Source organism: Asterias amurensis, chromosome 9 (genome assembly GCF_032118995.1).
Source record: "Asterias amurensis chromosome 9, ASM3211899v1".
Classification (NCBI taxonomy): Eukaryota; Metazoa; Echinodermata; class Asteroidea; order Forcipulatida; family Asteriidae; genus Asterias; species Asterias amurensis.
In genome coordinates, this window is record NC_092656.1 from 18,298,691 (window position 1) to 18,318,567 (window position 19,877).

Here is a 19,877-nt window from a genome sequence, read left to right on the forward strand (position 1 = left end):
ATTAATCCATTCAATTAAATTTTCGTTCAGATAATAAATTATTCAGTTGAATGACATGCGTTAAATAATGCACTTTGTCTTTCAATGAAAGTACAGTTGAATGTACGCACACTGTACTTTAAAACTCACCGTACATTAAAACTGTGAAAGAAGTACATCTTTATTGTTATGAGATTATACAAAAATAAATATAAAGTTTGATTGATTTTATGAAAATCAAACCAAACTGATCTGAACTGCATGAATTTGTGTATTGCTCATCTGGTGAAGCATAGTGCAATTGATCTTTATGCGCAATGCGCAGCCTTTATTGATCAGCCTGACCTCCCTGTGCATAAAGGCCTATACCTAATACACTAATTATTCATTTTGGTTCCCACCCATACACCGATGTGTGCTAGCACTGCATACTCAGTACTTTCCCGAGTCCTGCTCTGGAATTGCAGGGGTCGTGGGTTCGAATCCCACCCGAGTAACATGCCTGTGATGTTTTTTCACAGGACTCGGGAAAGTACTGAGTATGCAGTGCTAACACACATCGGTGTATGGGTGGGAACCAAAATTAATATGCTTTATCCCGATGCAAATTTAACATCTATATCACTAATTATACCCAGATCTCTATATGCTGTCTTGCATTTTGCCAGACATGGAGAAATAATACTACTACAAAAAGTGGACAACAACCTTACAAAAACTTGGAAATTGATATGGATGGTTGCATGGAGTCGTGACTTTTGAATGTCGTCATTTTGTAACAAATCAACGTCAATTTCCACTCAAAGTAAATGATTAACATGGTATGAGTACACGTACTGTAAAGCCATCATATCCTTAAATGAAATAATCAACTTATTAAATTGTGTGCGTGACATGCTGTCGAGGTTTATATGTGTAGAAAAAATTGATCATTTTGATAAATTGTGGTTTTCAAGTCAAAGTCTTCTTTTGAATTATGAATATTTAGCAGAGCATCATTTACTTTATAATTTTGGACAAACTTAACTTACTTTATGTAGGTTAATGGATCAATGTGACATTATAATATTATTGAGTAGCTTTACTTGATTAATGATATCACAACATCAAGATCTTACTCACTACCCACCCAAAATGAAGGCATCCAGTACATTCAATGAGTCTCCCTTTGACAAGGAAATTAAATGCGGTTTAAGAAATGAGAACATTCATCAATATTTCCATCGCTCATTTTTTTCATTTGTCCAAACCTAGCCATGATCATCTTCAATTGAGCTACCTGATACAGTTTGACCTAATTTTAGAATATTACATTTTTAAAGGTTTTATATTTGCTCCAGTATGAAATAAGAGTTTTATGAACTTTGTTGTGTCTCTGTTGCCACGGTAATGGTACACTTATGTAATTATTTGACCTACAGTTGAGGTTTAATTGATTTAGTCAAAACTAAATTGTAGATCAAGGATGAACATTGTTTCTTTTTCTACAAACAGGTACAGGGCTGTATGCTTCGTTTTTGGAAGGGCAAGGGCACCAAGGCATTTTCTTCTTGGTAAAGGGCACCCTATGATGAAATTGCAAATTTGTACTGTAGCATTTCAGGGCACCAAGGCAATGACCGGGGGACACGGAGGCAATTCCCTTCATTGCCTCCGTGAAGTATCAGGCCTGCAGATACATAATATGAATATACCATGTGGAAATAGATGTCTGTAAATCATTGACTGTCGCTATAACTGCTTTTCTTCTTCAATGAATTGTTGATCTTTACAGAGACTGTACTGTACACCAACGTGCCACAATTTCAGTTAATTCTGAGTAAATATTGAAACCTACATGTGAAAATACAGTGTAGTGCAGTTTGTTGATTATAATGATTCAAAGACTCAAACGTGGGATTGCAGAATCCTAAATTTAAGCGGGTAACGTCTTTCCCACAAATGCTTCCCACGCTACACATTGTGGTAATTAAGTCATACCATGGAGCTATAAAAATGTTAATAAGTTCCATTGTCAGACAAACAACGAGGCCTAAGTTAATTGGAATATTACAGGTGTAACAATATCCACCTGTTTCAGAGATGCATGTACAATCATACAATGTACGTGCATGCATTCACTCTGTAATTAACACACCTAAAATGGTGCTATCAATTACTTATAATTATCACACTTCCATTTACATTGTAGCATTAATATTGTGATGTAATCTTAAAAGGTTCAAAAAAACTACTTTGCACATTTGGTTTGTGGTGCCCAATTAAGTGTAATTATTTGCATCCATTAGAACCCATTTCTACGGCTTTTAGAGCTGTTTGATCAATGAATAGTTTGCCTTGAGCGGAGACTAGACCAAGCTGCAATGTAAGCACTATATGCACCTGTAACTTGACTCAGCTGATACCTATTCCAATAGCATGGCCATTACCATAGGATTCCAATCTCATACTCGCTATGTCAACCAATCAGTTGCTCTGGTAATTGTACAAATAACGACTGCTGATCTTCGGCGCAGTTTCTTAAAAGGCACTGCCTTTGACTGGAAATACGTCTCGTGAACAAATATTGACTCTGTATAAATTTATCTTAGGTTTTTATATTTTGATTTGATTTTTGGTTGAACAAAGAATTGACTAGAGTGGGATTCGAACCAACAACCTCCGGATTAACGTGCCGGCGCTCTACCAACTGAGCTGTCTAGCCCTATATTGGCGGTGTCCCTATTTTGTCAATATCTTTGTTCGGGGGTGCCAGTCAGAAGCCATACAACCGTTAACTGCCGTGTAGCCAGGGATCACACCCAAATTACGATACAACCTGGGAAGCGGCAGCTAGGGGATCACCTTAAGGGGATGCGACTTTTTGTTTCAGATATCAATATAAACCACAAGGGAAACTGACTGGGTAAATTTTGTAAATGTTTTTATATTTTGTTAAAACCAAACCATCTAGCAATTAGCTGTGAGTTTATAAGTGATAGAAATGAAATGTTATGAGAATCAAAGGGGGATAACGGGTAATATTTTGAAAGATGGAAACATCTTTGCAAGATTTCAAGTATACAAAATTGTGTATACAGTTTTTTACAATTTATATGCACATTTCAAAATGTTTGTTTCAATTTAGACAAAAGAATCTGTTTAGACATTAGTTACTTTACTGTACAAAAGCTTGATCTCTAATGTGGATGGTGGTTCATTGTATGTTATCAATATACGTATGCACACTTGCCACTTGCTCATAGACCATTTACATTTACGTCATAATGTACTAATTAAAGTCGTTAGTCTACAGTATAATGAGACTTCTAAGAACTCACTGTAGCCTTAATTGTAACGCGCTGGTTACAATTTAACTAATGTGGCATCCATAATTAATTAGAGTCTGCATGACTCTTCTAGAACCTAATGGAATTTAGTTTGTATAATCTCTTCCTATTTTCTTGTGACTTTTGACAGGCTAAAGAGATTGTCGTACCCAGAAACCGACGTCACAGTGTACCACACTTTCGCAACACCAATATGTTCCGACACGGTGCGCTTCAGCTAATGCTTCACACCATTGATCCACTAAGTGAAAGTAGGTATATCCTAAGATGGAGACATCATAATGATTTCATATATTGAGTTGACTTTATGACGGATATCACGATGTGTATGACAGATGTTTCCTTCTAAAGACAGTGGACACTATTGGTAATTGTCAAAGACCAGTCTTCACAGTTGGTGTATCTCAACATATGCATAAAACAACAAACCTGTGAAAATTTGAGCTTGATTGGTCGTCGGAGCTGCGAGATAACTGTGAAAGAAAAAAACACCCTTGTCACACGAAGTTGTGTGCTTTCAGTTGCTCGATTTCGAGACCTCAAATTCTAAACTTGAGGTCTCGAAATCAAATTCATGGAAAATTACTTCTTTCTCGAAAACTACGTCACTTGAGAGGGAGCCGGATCTCACACAGTTTTATACTATCAACCTCTCCTCATTACTCATTACCAAGTGAGATTTTATGCTGATAATTATTTTGAGTAATTACCAATAGTTTCCACTGCCTTTAATCTTAGTCAATGACTTCTAATTTGGCAGATGTTTTAGTAAATGTACTAGCAGATGTACAAGTATCAAATGAGGTTTCCATATTGTTCCTGATTATTAACAAAGCATTTATATAACCCTTCCATAGAAAGAATTGAAATAATGAAACAGAGGGTAAAACCTGCTGCCACCTGGAAAAGCTATTTCATTTGTGCAGGTCTTTTGTTAAACTTCATACCTAGACAAGTGTGATTTATGCAGTCCTTGTTTGGTGTCTGCTGTGTATAGATCATAAACCCAAACTAGACAAAAGCAAAGAATTGGAAGATATAGGACAGTGATCAATCAATCTTGTCCCTAGACTCAGGAATATTACAGTTCTAGAATATCAAGTAGTCTGACCAGAGACAACATCTGAGACACTCAGCAATGTTTTCTTGAGCCTCAGGTCTAGGGATTATGTACATGTACATGGGATACTATCCATGTACAAATTCAGGATCTCATGTCTGACACTGGCTTACTGTGGTATTTTGCACTTGGCCCAGAGAAATGCGCTTTACAGGGTGCTATAATGGCAGAATTCTGTAGTGTTTTAGGAGTGCCGTGAAATTAGCCCCTTCAAATCACTCTCAAGATATTCAGTCTTGATTTAGGGCAGGTATTTACATTAAGATTTGTCAATTTTGTTTTTCAGGATTTAAACTGACATAGGTTGTTGTGATAGGGTGCGTTCCTTTAGCTTCCCTGGGTCGACCCCGATGTTGTGTATTTTTATTTTTTTTCCAGGACGAACATGGGCACACAATTACCCCACGTTTGTCTTCGAACCAGAAAAAAAACCCAGACACGTCACCACGTGAGCCTTCCCGGGGTGACGTCAGTGCACCTCGGGCCAGCCCCAAGTGACCCAATCCACAAGTGGGGCTCTTGGGGCTGGCCCGAGGTGCACTGACGTCACCACAGGAAGGCTCACGTGGTGACGTGTCTGGGGTTTGTTCCTGGTTCGAGGACGAACGTGGGGTAATTGTGTGCCCACGTCCGTCCTGGAAAAAAATATAATACGCAACATCGGGGTCGACCCATGGAAGCTAAACGAACGCACCCTCTATTTAAATGGAAACAGCTTTTGACCGTTTTGGGGTTCATTTACAGCTAGCTGCACATGTTATTGTTAGCAGGCATTGAACTTCACTATTGAAGAGGCACAGCAATTGTCCTCTGGTAAGGGGCACTTGTATGAGGAAAATGTTTGTATTGGAACTTTGCAAAAGGGCACCACAGCAAAAACACAGGGCACCATGGCAATTGCTGTGGGTGTCATGAGTTATTTCTGAAAATATAATGTACACATTTATTAAGTGCCTTTGTCAAAAGAACCAAAAAGAAAATTGGGTTTCATGGTTTGTATACATGTACCTACATGTAAGAGTCCCTTAAAAACATGTAGATATACAACAAACAGAAGTGAGTGAAAATTGACCTAAATTTGTAGAAATTTATAAGCCATGCATGTAGTCTACTTGCATGGAGTATAGATGTCCAAACTACCCACAAATTCCATCATTAATTGAGTTTTCCTGTGAAGTGACCTGATTTCTTTTCTTTGTGTTTCCTTCCGAGCTTAAAAGTCATCCTTGAAGTGGCGTACATATAATATTATTCTCTACGCTTTGCTTTGAGTGATAAGGAAGGAAGTAAAGTTAATTAAGATGCTAGAGTATTGCTTGGCGCGTATGTCCTGTCGTTGTGTATTAATTGCCTAGGGTCACTAGCCAGCTAGCATATGCTTAGAGCATATGTGCATCCTAGCAACTATGGATATCCTCAATTGTGGTTCCAAATTACGTTGCAGACTAACTTTAATGTAGTTCAGTGTTTAATGCGAAAAAAATAGTTAAAGGCCTGACGTTTTGACCGTAGCAGAATCTTCCTTGAAGGTTAATTTACAACACAACACAACCCACATAAACAGGTTTAATAGACGCTAGCTAGTAAGCTACATGTAGGTATAAAGTGTTAGGGTGTTAGGTTTGCTAGTACTTAGAGATTATTTAATGTTAATTTATGAGTCTGCTAATGGGTAAATATATATTACAAAGACATGATTTTTTAATGACATTTTGGTTGGATTAATGTAGGATATCATTATTCATTAACTTTAATTATATGCTTCAATTGGCAAAGCTTTTAGAGTTATTAACTTGTTTTCAATCAAGTGTCTACATACAGGCCGGTGTAACTACATCATACATGCATGTCCATGTATTACCTACATGTATATCATCGTTGATGAAATAAGGCAAACATTATGCCAAATGAGTACAATACAATACAATACAATACAATACAATACAATACATTACAATACAATACAATACAATACAATACAATGGGTTTTTATATAGCGCCATTTCATTTAGACCACAGCACTTTAGACGAACAATAGCAATGCAGGTAATACAACAAATGAACAATAAAGCAATAAACAGACACTAAGGAAAAAGATGTTTTTTAAGTGCTTTCTTGAAAATAGGCAGTGAAATTGAGGTGCGTAGTGTGATGGGAAGATGGTTCCACAGTCCTGGAGCGGCTAAGGAAAATGATTTAGATGCAGCGGATTGAAGAGATTTGCTGCTTAGTTTATTTTCAGCAAGTACATGTAGAAGATCAAGATTTAACTGCAAGAATCTGAGTGTTTGATGTTGTCTTGATTTATAGTTTTTTTTTAGACAACAAAATCAAGTTTTTTAAGATGTTCCCATCAATCCCCATATGGTGCCTAAGTTCCACTGTTGTTACATAGCCCTTCACTGGCTTTAAAGAATAGCCAATACATAAAAGTTTTGAAAACTGTGAGTAGGTGGCTCTGTGTGTCAAAAGAAATCACTGAAAATCAAAATTCAGTTTTTATTTAAAATTACATATTTAAACATAAAAGATGAGAAAATAAAATTAGCTGTTGCAAATGGACTGATGGTATTAATGCAAAAAAAAAAAAAACACAGTAAATAGCCTGACGTTTTGACCCTAGAAGAGTCTTTCTCGAAGGCTAAACATAATATTAACAAACAAAAATGAAGAAGACAAAATATCCAGCTGGCAAGCTGGTAAGGTTGTCATCATTCCTGACTTATACTTCTCTTTATTCCAATCCTGTAGTTTCTTGTGAAAGTAAAGTGTCTAGCCAATTTACCTGCTGTAGGCAGTTTATATTTGATAAGAGGAAGCATGCAGAAACAATTGAGCATTATTGGCTTCATACATGTATATGCACTTATTGATGAGATTTGAAGAATTTTCACTGAGCAAAACGTATAATAACTTGAATTACTTGAGTAATACGCTTGATATGACTTGAATTGAAGCGTCTGTTCATTTTCTTAAAAGGTCTTCGTCTTTGTTGAAGAACATTCATTGAATGAATTTCATCAGTCTGTGACTCTATTGTTTGTACCAAAAAAAACTTGCATACATTACAAGCATGTATTGCATTGTATCACTTCATTGTAAGAAAGATTTTCATAGATTCATAAATTATGAATATTTTGGGCATGGAAAGGTCAACTAAAATTCATCATAATTATACAAAGATTAATTTAAAGATTTAGCATACACTGTAGTACATAGTACAGTATGGCTCAAACTACATAGTATAGAATTTTTTTGCAATGCCTAAGTCAACAAAAATATAACCTTTGTAAAAAGAAGCTTTTACTCGTAAATGTATGGCATGCTAACAACACATTTTAAGGATATTTTACTAATTTTTTTAATCTTTCTACTCAATACTGGCTAAGAGCTGACTGGTTGATCTATAAACAAACAAGAATATAAGGCATTTTATTCCATCATTAGTTTTCAATTTTGAACAGTCTAGTGTTCAATCATAATGCATGTTTTAGTAACGGGTTTAAAATGGCACTAAAATTAGCACCACCAAGGTATCACCAATGTACCATTTTGTATTTTCTATTAAGATTCGCCACTTTATCTATTAAAAAACATAGCACTGGCATCCCAGGTCGAAATTCCAGTTGAACCTAGTTAAACTGGGTTTAACTGGAACTAGTTGAAACCAGTTGATAAACTAGTTAAACACAGTTAAAACCAGTTGGTTTAATATGGAAAATGGACAGAGACCAACTGGTTTATAATTTCAACCTAGTTGAACACAGTTAAACCTAGTCCAAACCAGTTGGTTAATATGGAAAATGGACAAGTTTGGTCACTATCCAATTGAACCAGTTGACCCCAGTTAACTAGGTTCAACTGGAATTTTGGCCTGGGATGTTGCCAAACAACGGGATATGACTTTTGCGCTTCTACAAACCCATGAATCTGTTAACCTATTAAAGTTTAGCATTTTCACAATAGACAGTCTCAATATGCATTTGGATTGTGTTTGTGTACTCTGCGTTCTGCACGCATGCAAGTCTTGTTTTTGTGTTTGTTATGAAGTGATGAATCTGTTTGGAAATTAATTATTAACTCATCAAAACTGTTGCAAGAGTAAAAACTTTTTGACAGTTCAGTATGAATGAACAAGTCAGCTTCATTTGGTTAGGAAATATATAACAAAATTAAGCAGTCTCAGAAACAGCAACTTCAAACACAATTTGTCTCTATTTGTGATGCAGATTTTTAACAATACATGTGTTAATGTGAATTGTACCAACAGATCCACTGTTGAGAGTATTAAAAAAAGCGTTCAAAAAAAAAAGTTTTTTTGAACTTGAAATTATATGTCCATTATTAGCATTTTGATACTTTCATAGGTTTAATTTAATAAAGAGATTGAGTATTCGTATCACTGAGCTGCTGACTTGGACTGCATTCAAATCTATTTTCTCTTCTTTTTTTATCATGAAAGCATTGCGTGGTAGACATGTATACAATGCAGCAAATTTTAACCTCAACTACACAAAATATCAAAGATATCCATGCTGAATTATCTTTGATCATTAAAACATGTCCTGCTAGACACACCACGTCCCTTTTTCATTATTAGATCTGTTTTGTTTTATGTACTCGTAATTTGTAGACTATGAAGGACAACCCCTCCTACTTCAACTCTTCTTTTCCGTCCTTCATCATTTTCTTCCCAGGGGTTCATGAATACTCATTCCAAGAACTCTACCAGAGCAGTTATTTATCATTTCAACACGGAACTCTGATTTGATTTCTCCATTGGCCATTTTGTATTAATACTCAATAATTCATGGTCCTTGAAAACATAACAAGATAGAGACACGATACTCTGAATTAAAACATGAACCCAAATAAAGAGAGTTTTGATCTTGATGTTAAAGGAACACGTTGCCTTGGATCGGATGAGTTGGTCTATAAAAAGCGTCTGAAACCGTTTGTTATGAAATGCATATGGTTAGAAAGATGTTTTAAAAGTAGAATATAATGATCCACACAAGTATCACTCAAAACTGTACGGTTTACTTTTTACGTCGCGAACTATCACGGTCGGCCATTTATGGGAGTCAAAATTTTGACTCCCATAAATGGCCGACCGTGTTATTGGACGAGGTAAAAAGAAAACCACGCAATTTCGAGGCATATTTGTGTAGATCATTGTATTCTACTTTTACAACATCTTTCGAACCATATGCATTCTATAACAAACGGTTACAAAACGCTTTTCAAAGACCAACTCGACCGATCCAAGGCAACGTGTTCCTTTAAGAAGATGTGATGACGCATGACATTAAAGTCTTGTTCTTGAATACCTCAGGGATTCTTGATCTTAAATCAATGTCAATGTCATGCATGGATTGTAACATCACCTCACTGCACAATACAATCCTGATATATCTAACGTGTATACGTGGGTTTCCAAGGCAATAACATCAATAATGGGACGTAGATATTCAGACTTGACTTGACAGACTGAAATATTCAAAAGGCTGACATACAAAGGTTCTATACAGAACTATTTTAATTACTTCATATGAACATCTGGTGTTTATTCTCATCATTAAGCATTAAGTATACTTATGTGCAAGTTATAAGTTTTTATATCAGAGATATTCAGAGGTAGGGTTTGGAAAACTGTAAGCTACATTGTACATTTTGTGTTGAAGAAAGTGAAATAAACAAGAAGTTAATTTAAAAGAAAAATACTTTTTGAGTTAAAGGCAAGTTCCGACAGTGGTCAGAATAATAATAAATTAAAGACTACCTACTTAACTACTTAAATCTGAATACTATAGACAGTAATTAAAATTTATCTTCACATTAACTTGAAATCTTGATTCTGATTGGTTAATTTGCATGACTTGTATCAAACCTTTTCTCTTTTTCATTTTTTATTTCTGTCTACAGCTGTTCATGTCCATGAGAAAGCTGTTCAGATGAGAGCCATCGCCAAATCATGCAATAATGCAGAAATCGCTCAGACAAACGGTCACACCCAAATGACCCCTAGCAACAATCACCAAGAGACTAATATGCAAGATATGACCACACCCCAAACAATAAACAATGGAAGTAGTCTTGATCTACCAGGAGTAGATAGGGGTGTGGTCGTACATGGCTTACCATCTCGTAATGATCATTCATCATCGAGGGAATGCATCTTAGGAGCTGAACATCTTCCTGATGAATTAGAGCAGAATGGAGGACGTATTAGTACGATCTCACATCCTAATATACCGGAAGACGACGATTCACCGGCTACACCTACTGGTGGAAGGACTGTATCTGTGGATATGGTGACACAATCTACATTGGTTGATGATACGAGTCAATCGCCAACATCACAGGTAAACTCCACAAACTCTCAGTCAATATTGTAGGTTTATTTTAATTTTATTTCAGCCACATCCAGCAGCGCAAGCGCCATGGATAACAGGATGGATAAAAACATTAAATTACATAAAATTTGAAATAATATGGTCATCAATCTTAACAATTTTTTGTTATATATATTTCTAAAATAATTGATACCACGCAAACTTGTCTTACTTGCACCGTCATTTTATCAAGAAAAAGCAACATTATTTTTGATAAGATTTATACTGACATGACACCTAGTTGTATGTCTTCATGCTGATCTCAATCTCCCCATCTGTTAAGATGGTTTTCATCTCTACCTTGTCTGTATCTTCCGAAGGTCATCTTATAATGGCCTCTGTGTTCTCTTAGATAAAGACGTCTGTTGAAACAAGAAAACGTCGGACAAGGCACTAGCTGTATCTATTGTCAGCTTTTAATTTCCCTCTGCTTTAATAAAGAAAGAGAACTATAGAATGTTTTGACAAGCTAGGCAGGCGTGATTCAGTGCTATACAAAAGTACTTCACATCATTATGAGACAAGCTACATTGTAGGCAGGCGTGATTCAGTGCTTACTTCACATCATAATGAGACATTTTTCAACAGCGGTCATATTGCTTAGTGGGCGTTGAAAAATGGTTGTAAAAATATTTCCTTTTGTAAAAATAAGTAGTTGCCAGTAATATTAATTCACTACTTGGTATTTTGGTCAAAAGCTTAAATTTTCACACTCAAATCCAAAGAATAACAAACATGTGTGATATAAACACTGCACTTTGTAATTCAATGCTTGAAAAGATGACCATTCTTTCAAAAACCTGAGGGAGAACTGATTTCATCTTTTCTTATGGTGTCTTCTTATCTTGATAAGACTGAGGGTCAAGTTATCTGGTGCTTTGTCTCGCTGAACGTCAGTCAGTATTTGGATACAATTTGTTGATTCTTGTTTCAAATATTATTTCAAGGGTGAATTTTTTGGTGAGAATCTTGATGCTAGTTTCTTAATTAATCGTGACAAATCTTCTGTTTGTTTGTATCAGAATATTTCATTTCATTTTTTTACATCAAATAGTACTTCAAAAATTGTCAAGTTTTCAAATATTCAATAAAGGCTACTCTATATGTACATGGTTAGTAATTGCACTTTTGTAGAAAATTTGTATACAAAGGAAACTCAATGAAACCACTCTGGCTAAAAACCTGACATTAATTCAACCTGTCACCAATTTAACCTTGATTATTTGAAAGGACAGACACCACACAGAAAGAATAAAAACATTTCATACTGTAGAGTGTAGACTCAGTGAATTATGTACATGCTTGTCCTTTGTTTGACTTTCAAGCAAATTTAGACATTTGTATGATATGTGATCATCCAACAAGTTAGGTTTTAGTTGGGATATAGTTTGTATTTTGGCTCCACCATCAATCTTATTTTCTTTAAAGGAGAGAAATATCCGATCTCTGATGTGTACCATTCAAGAAATGACCTCTCATCTTAGAATCTGTATTGCACTCCAGTAAAGTGTGTTCATTGTTATGTATAACTCAAACATTGGAGACTAACTTCTTTTATCAAAACATCCATTAGGGATTCTGAAACTCAAATAGTCTAACTGAGATAAGGAAACATCTATCAACACCGATGTTTACTCATTGTTTTATCAAATTGAATCACCATGAACAGCCATTGTCATTACACCAAGGAGCTACACCAATCCATCCATTTTAGGTGTGGGCGGTTTTGCTCAATAATAAAAGTGTATATATCTCTTCTTTTTTTTAAAATCTCATTTACAATTTTGATTTAGAGATAATTCTTGTGTTGAAATGGATGAGTAATTTTTAGTAAGGTTTTGTGTCGTTTACATTTTTGATAGCGATTCTGTAATTCTTTTGATAAATTTTCAGTAATGTTTGAAGATTGCAGACATAATTCATGTAATGTTTACATCGTAGACAAGATTCATTGATCAATTAGGCATTAACAACAATGAAGATCTATGGAGGGAAACAGGGTTGAGTTTGTTTCTATCAAGTAGATTTGTATTTATACTGTGATGCAAATTCCTTTGGTGCAATTAATACATTTATTTGTTTGCATCATCCAAGTTTTCCTCAAGACTAACTCATTAATACTTTCACTTGGAATGTGAAAAGTTACGACTGCGTCATTCTCGTTCTGATCGTCTTTCTTTATAATGAGAGATTGAATAATTTCCCATAACCGTATGTCTCAGTATTGTCTGCAGTAAACGTCACTATTTGACCCGACCTTGACAGACAGGGTCTGCTTTTAGAGGTTATTCACTTTGATATCCCCTTCTATTCTTGTTTAATCTTCACGAAGATCAGACTTGCTGTTTTGTTCTGAATTCTAGGAGTGGTGTTTTTTTGACGTGAAGTTTGTCTTGATATGAAAAACTTCACTTATCAGACAGTGTGTATATGGTTGTATTTTCACTTTTCCTACACTAAATGGTGAATATTGCGTGTTACGTGTCGTTGAGTTCTGTTTAGGAAGCGGGGTGCGGTTTTATTGAAAGCTACAAGGATTAGAATGACCTTGCTGATTTCTATTTCTGTGAATTCACATTATATCAAAAATGGCTGCTTCCTGTTTCCCATCACTCTTCATTATGGTTTAAGTTATGCCCTTTTTTAGTTGGTTGTCGTTATTGCGTATTGCAAAATGGTTATTGCATGGTGGCGTCAAAGTCCAATGGCTGGTAGCCATGGGCTCTTAGGGCTTTCCGTTGGGCGCACAAATGTACTAAATTATGCCCCAACAGAAGGTCTTCATAATAAATGCACCTTATATACAAATGATCAGATGGAACAGATTAAATGCACAGACTGGAAGAAAAATATAAAGAAAAATAGTGGATCACTAGGCCAGTGCCCAAACAACAGTATGGGGATACATGTACGTGTAGTACAGTACATGTACATCTAGATATCTGTAGTTTCAACCAAACTAAAATTAACTCATTACATTATCCTATCCCTGCTGGTACCGCTAATGTTTTGATCTTTTCAGAAGACAGAAACATTTAACCCTACCGACATGAACGTGCAAAATCTAAACTAACTGCCAAGAAAATTCAGCCTATAGAAGAAAAACAAACAAAAGACAAAAAACACGCAAGAGAACAATTCCATAAGCAATTATATGGCTTTTTGGAGAGAAAACTTTTTCCTTTTTTTTTTACCTTGCAATTACAATGTTTTACATGTACATCCCCATGTGGAATGTATGTGTAATTTTCCTACAATGAGTTAAAATAAACGATCAAACTTGCCCACTTTAAAAACAGCTTTTACACCCATTAATAAGCATTATCTGTTTGATTGGCTGCATATTGCGCCACAGCATCTTGTAAATCGTTAAATGGTGCTTTTAAAAGAAAAAAGGTCTCATACTTCAAATACAGAGCTCCACAATACATGTACCTTGCGGGCAATTACTGATTGTTAAAGCGCCTTGACGGATATGAGCGTTTATATGAGAAGCCATATTATTATTTAAACCTTCAGAAAAAATCTCTTTAAAGGTTTCTTTTGTTAAAGTATAGCATTTTCATGTTTCTATTGTTAAGTTGCTACTATTCTTGTTTGTATTTTTCTAGGAGATTCCTGAAATTGAAGAAGAAGAAGAACCATTGGATATAAGCTGGCCACCAACATGTCGGAAACGTATTACGTATATTCTACTAGCGCCTCTGATCTTCCCAATGTGGCTAACACTACCTGATGTTAGGAGAGAGGTATGCTTTCAATAATTAGATTGTCTTCTAGAAAGCTTTCAGTTGGTCAACTGAAGATTCTGTTTTGTTTTTCCATGTGTTGACCCAATTCATCTGATGTCATCATCACAATAATCTTGTTGTGCCATTTTGCGAGATAATTTTGTATACAGACTTGTAGGGCACAATTTAGGTGATGCGGCTTTCACAATTGTACACTTACGTGTAAAGTGTGTGGTACGTGTAAAGTGTGACTTCCAAAATGACAAGCATGGCAGACAGTGTGTGACATTTGTCCAAGGGGTCAATGCATGTTTTCATAAATAAAAAGAATTTACAGTTTTATGTTTTATGCCAAATATAACTGCAATAACAATTATTGGTTGTCAAGTTCTAATTCCCACGTTTGTATATTCTGTAACTATGGTATTCATTTGGTTGCGATCTTAAATGACAATCTATATATACATGTACATGTGTAGCACAAGTAGATGGTTAACTATGCATTGTTACATTGTGAAGCAATTGATGATAAATGGTAAACGATGCTACCATAATTCCCCTGACATTGCATACAATCATCTTATTGCTTGTTATTAATGGTTATCTTGTGCACAATTTATAAACTACAGGAAACTAAAGCACTTCTGAACACAATAAATACTAAAGGCTGAATGCTGAATTGCAAATGACCAATTTATTTTATCCTCAAACAAAAGAAAAGGATTTGAATATCTGACGGTGTCAAGGTCAGTAAAGTGGATTTATTGTTTCTGAAGGCTTGCATAAATAGCAGCGAATTAAAGTGACTTAAATCAAATGAAATTTGGACTATTATTATTCCTGAAGAGATGAAACTTAAATTTAGTCTGACAGTTAAGTTCCTGATTTTACATTTTTTTTTTATATAACAACCACATTACAGTAGGTATTGTACGTTGCACATGTTTTAGGGTGCAATATGGATTTGGGAGTTGGATATATTTAATCAAGTACAATCGGGTTGGCACTGTGTTTTCTATCTCGCCTTCTACAGCCCGGTTCATACTTCCTGCGAATGCGAATGCGAAGCGAATCTTGACGCCACAAACTCGCAACGAACAATTCGTAGCAGTTGAACTCTGCTCTACTCCCTTGTGAATAATCCCTGCGAAAGGAGGGTGTGACGTCAAATTCATGTCAAACTCGCTTCACTTTCGTATGAAGTATGAACCGGGCTTATCTCTAGGACCATAGTTTGAATCTTGCTGGGGGCACTACATGAGTTAGGTTTACAGTCCCTACCAGATTGCGTAGGTTTTGCCTGGAATAATTCCACACCTCATCTAAAACTGAAATTCCCTTTCTCTTCTTCTCACTATGTGGTTTTTAGCCTTTCTGAATTCTCTTTCAGAAAATCCTTGTCTTATCATTCAGAATAAATAGCTCATGTGCAAGGACTAGCCTGCATTCATTCAAGTTTAATAGAGGAAAAAGACAGTATTGTTGGTTTCCATGGGTACATAGTCTGCTTTCATTGTTACTGGACATTATCTCCTTGATACAAAGGTTTTATGAAGGCCCATTCCTATAACTACAGCCACCTAACTAATGTATAGGTGCAATGGAAGTGTCAACGAGAAACCTTCATGTTAGATATCACACTACACACATCTGTCTAACTATTTATTGCTAAGTCACGCTAAAATGTGGAGTCCATCTTCAGTAGTGGTGCTTGCTGCAGCGATCAAATAAAATGTATTAAAAGCTTTGTGTGTCTCATTGAATTGGACGCTACTAGCTTCTGTCATGTAAGGTTGTTCATTGTGACTTTGGCAAGCAAGACTTTTCAATGTAGTGACAAAAAAAGGAAGGGTACAAAAGATATTCTTAACTGATATTAACTGATAGATATTTTCGATCTTAAATATCCATCTTTTTTTTCTAATATTAAATCTTCTTCTTACCTATCCAATCGCAAACTTGCCTCAAACATTTTCTTCAGACTATCCTTGATAAAATCCACCTCATTTCCTACCTAATAGCTTTCATTTAATAAGAAAGCAGTTTCTTAATTACCTGTTTTCTAGTCAAGCTTTTTTGTCACCTCTGTATTTATGAGAAGCCTTCCCGAACCCTATCACTATCCCGCTGGTTTATGATTGATCCCCCCTGCCATGTCTACCTACTCATCAAATACTAATGACTATGTACATATTGCTGAAATATTCAGTGCAGCTGTGTAGTTCCAACCCATCAACCTACCAACATCTTCCATTGAAGGATTCCACTACTGCATCTTAAAGAAAGCCATTTAATAAATGTCACACCAGCCTGATCAGACCACTTGTACTGTGATTTATGATTTATTGCCACTAGCTTACTAATCATTTATAGCATGGTGTCGTTACAGCCCATCTGTGATATATATTTTTCTACACTATCCGTCGTAGACCGTCATTCCCAAATAGATGACGTGAAATCCTAAAACTAATTAGCTTTTGACCATGTACTTGCGTTGGACTATTTGGGGTTGGTTTTTAATGTTGTATATTTTGTTAGAGTTCCTGAAGTATGTATAATAACTCATGATTGGTTTAGATCGACAGTGTCAACCTGCTAGAAAGCTCTGATTAGTCAAGCACAGAACTGGTGGTAGGAAAATATATAACCAGGACTGCTACAGTATTTATGTCATACTCTGGTTGCGAGTAGAGTTCATTTACATAGTGTCAAGTGGGAGGATAATACAGTGTTATGGAATCATTGATCTTTTTAAAATTCAATTTGTGTTTTGCCTGTCTGTCACCTCACTGTCAGCCCCCCCCCCCCACAAAAAAATAAATAAAAATATTTAAATACAAAAAATAATTGAATGAAAACTAACTGAGACCGAACACATCGTCTAGCACAATTCAAGGGCCAGTCACAAAAAAGAGAGTTATGTTTACATTTTCAATGCATTTGCTATATTATTGGCTTTTGATAAATCGACAGAGCAACTTGACATGAATTGAATCCATTGTTATATCGTCTATGACACTCTTCTTTTAAATAACAAATCTTTGTGTTCTTATTTACAGACAAGTCGCAAGTGGTACCCAATTTCATTCATCGTGAGCATTATGTGGATTGCTTTTTTTTCATACCTCATGGTATGGTGGGCCACTGTCATTGGTGAAACGGTTGGAATCCAAAACCAGGTATAATTCAGTCAAGAATTAACTCTAAATAAATAAATAGTCAACTTGCGGGTACAACAACATGTAAATCTTTTTTTTGTGAGAGTGTTTGCTTTGAATTGAACAGTATACATGTGCTCGTTTTTTCAGGAAATACTTAACCGCAATATAGTGTTCACCGCCTTGTGAAGTTATCTTTCTGTTATTGAAATGAAACACATAATATTTCAGAAAAGACAACCACTTGCTTCTGACAAAAAAATGATAAACAAGCTGTTGTCCTGAGTCTTGAGATGTGCATTTATAAAGTCAGGTTTATACAAAAAGGCGCATGCAAAGTGTACTATTAGTATGTTTAATATCATGTCATGTTTTTTTTTAAATTAGGTTCAGATAATTATAAAGAATCCATCTATTTTTTATTTAATAAACTTTTAAAATTTTAATGTGTTTCACGGAGAGGTTTCCCCAGGGTAAATAAGAAATAAATAAATAAAATTATGCATTCTTATGGGACATCACATTCTCCAGACAATGTTGCCATGGTAAAATGTAAAAAGTCTGGGGCCAATTTCATAGAGCTGCTTTAGCAAAAAATTTGCTTAAGCACGAAAATAGCTCGCTTATTTTACACATGTTACTGGCCAAAATTTCATGCCATATACATTGCTTGTGATTGGTATTTAGCTGTTGTTTACTTAGCATAACAATTGGGTTGAGTCTTGGCCGGTAATCTGAATTTACAAAGCAAGGATTTTTTTGCTTAAGCAAAATTTTGTGCTTAAGCAGCTCTATAAAATTGGGCCCTGATGTTATGATTTTGTTTGTTTACAGGTGATGGGTTTGACATTTCTAGCTGCAGGTACAAGTATTCCAGATCTTATTACGAGTGTCATTGTTGCTAGGAAAGGATTGGGAGATATGGCTGTATCCAGCTCCGTTGGTAGCAATATATTTGACATCACTGTCGGGTTAGTATTCTTATACTCTGCTATTTCATTATTTGGATTTTATTCTTGTTTGGGGGATATTGAATAAAATAAAATATAGTATATAGAGACTATAACATGGTCTCCTTTAATGATTGTTAGCGATTGAACTGGGTATAGAAAGATGAAACATATGAAAGTATTCCAACATGTTCTCCTTTAATGATGGTTAGCGATTGAACTGGGGTATAGAAAGATCAAACATAAGAAAGTATTCCAACATGTTCTCCTTTAATGATTGTTAGCGATTGAACTGGGGTATAGAAAGATCAAACATAAGAAAGTATTCCAACATGTTCTCCTTTAATGATTGTTAGCGATTGAACTGGGGTATAGAAAGATCAAACATAAGAAAGTATTCCAACATGTTCTCCTTTAATGATTGTTAGTGATTGAACTGGGGTATAGAAAGATCAAACAAAAGAAAATATTCCAAAATGTTCTCCTTTAATGATGGTTAGCGATTGAACTGGGGTATAGAAAGATCAAACATCAGAAAGTATTCCAACATGTTCTCCTTTAATGATTGTTAGTGATTGAACTGGGGTATAGAAAGATCAAACAAAAGAAAGTATTCCAACATGTTCTCCTTTAATTATTGTTAGTGATTGAACTGGGGTATAGAAAGATGAAACATAAGAAAGTATTCCAACATGTTCTCCTTTAATGATTGTTAGCGATTGAACTGGGGTATAGAAAGATGAAACATATGAAAGTATTCCAACATGTTCTCCTTTAATGATTGTTAGTGATTGAACTGGGGTATAGAAAGATCAAACATAAGAAAATATTCCAACATGTTCTCCTTTAATGATTGTTAGCGATTGAACTGGGTATAGAAAGATGAAACATATGAAAGTATTCCAACATGTTCTCCTTTAATGATGGTTAGCGATTGAACTGGGGTATAGAAAGATCAAACATAAGAAAGTATTCCAACATGTTCTCCTTTAATGATTGTTAGCGATTGAACTGGGGTATAGAAAGATCAAACATAAGAAAGTATTCCAACATGTTCTCCTTTAATGATGGTTAGCGATTGAACTGGGGTATAGAAAGATCAAACATCAGAAAGTATTCCAACATGTTCTCCTTTAATGATTGTTAGTGATTGAACTGGGGTATAGAAAGATCAAACATAAGAAAGTATTCCAACATGTTCTCCTTTAATGATTG

The 19,877-nt window shown here is 35.3% G+C and overlaps 1 protein-coding gene across 1 annotated transcript in view; it reads left to right on the plus strand.

The window, feature by feature from the left end:
- LOC139941493 (sodium/potassium/calcium exchanger 2-like) overlaps positions 1–19,877 on the plus strand; it is a 49,106-nt gene that overhangs the window by 21,506 nt on the left and 7,723 nt on the right. The window contains exons 3-7 of the mRNA XM_071938025.1: positions 3,439–3,559; positions 10,354–10,793; positions 14,435–14,572; positions 17,614–17,733; positions 18,547–18,683. Of these exons, the coding sequence (XP_071794126.1) occupies positions 3,439–3,559; positions 10,354–10,793; positions 14,435–14,572; positions 17,614–17,733; positions 18,547–18,683 (956 nt within the window). The remainder of the gene's footprint in view (positions 1–3,438; positions 3,560–10,353; positions 10,794–14,434; positions 14,573–17,613; positions 17,734–18,546; positions 18,684–19,877) is intronic.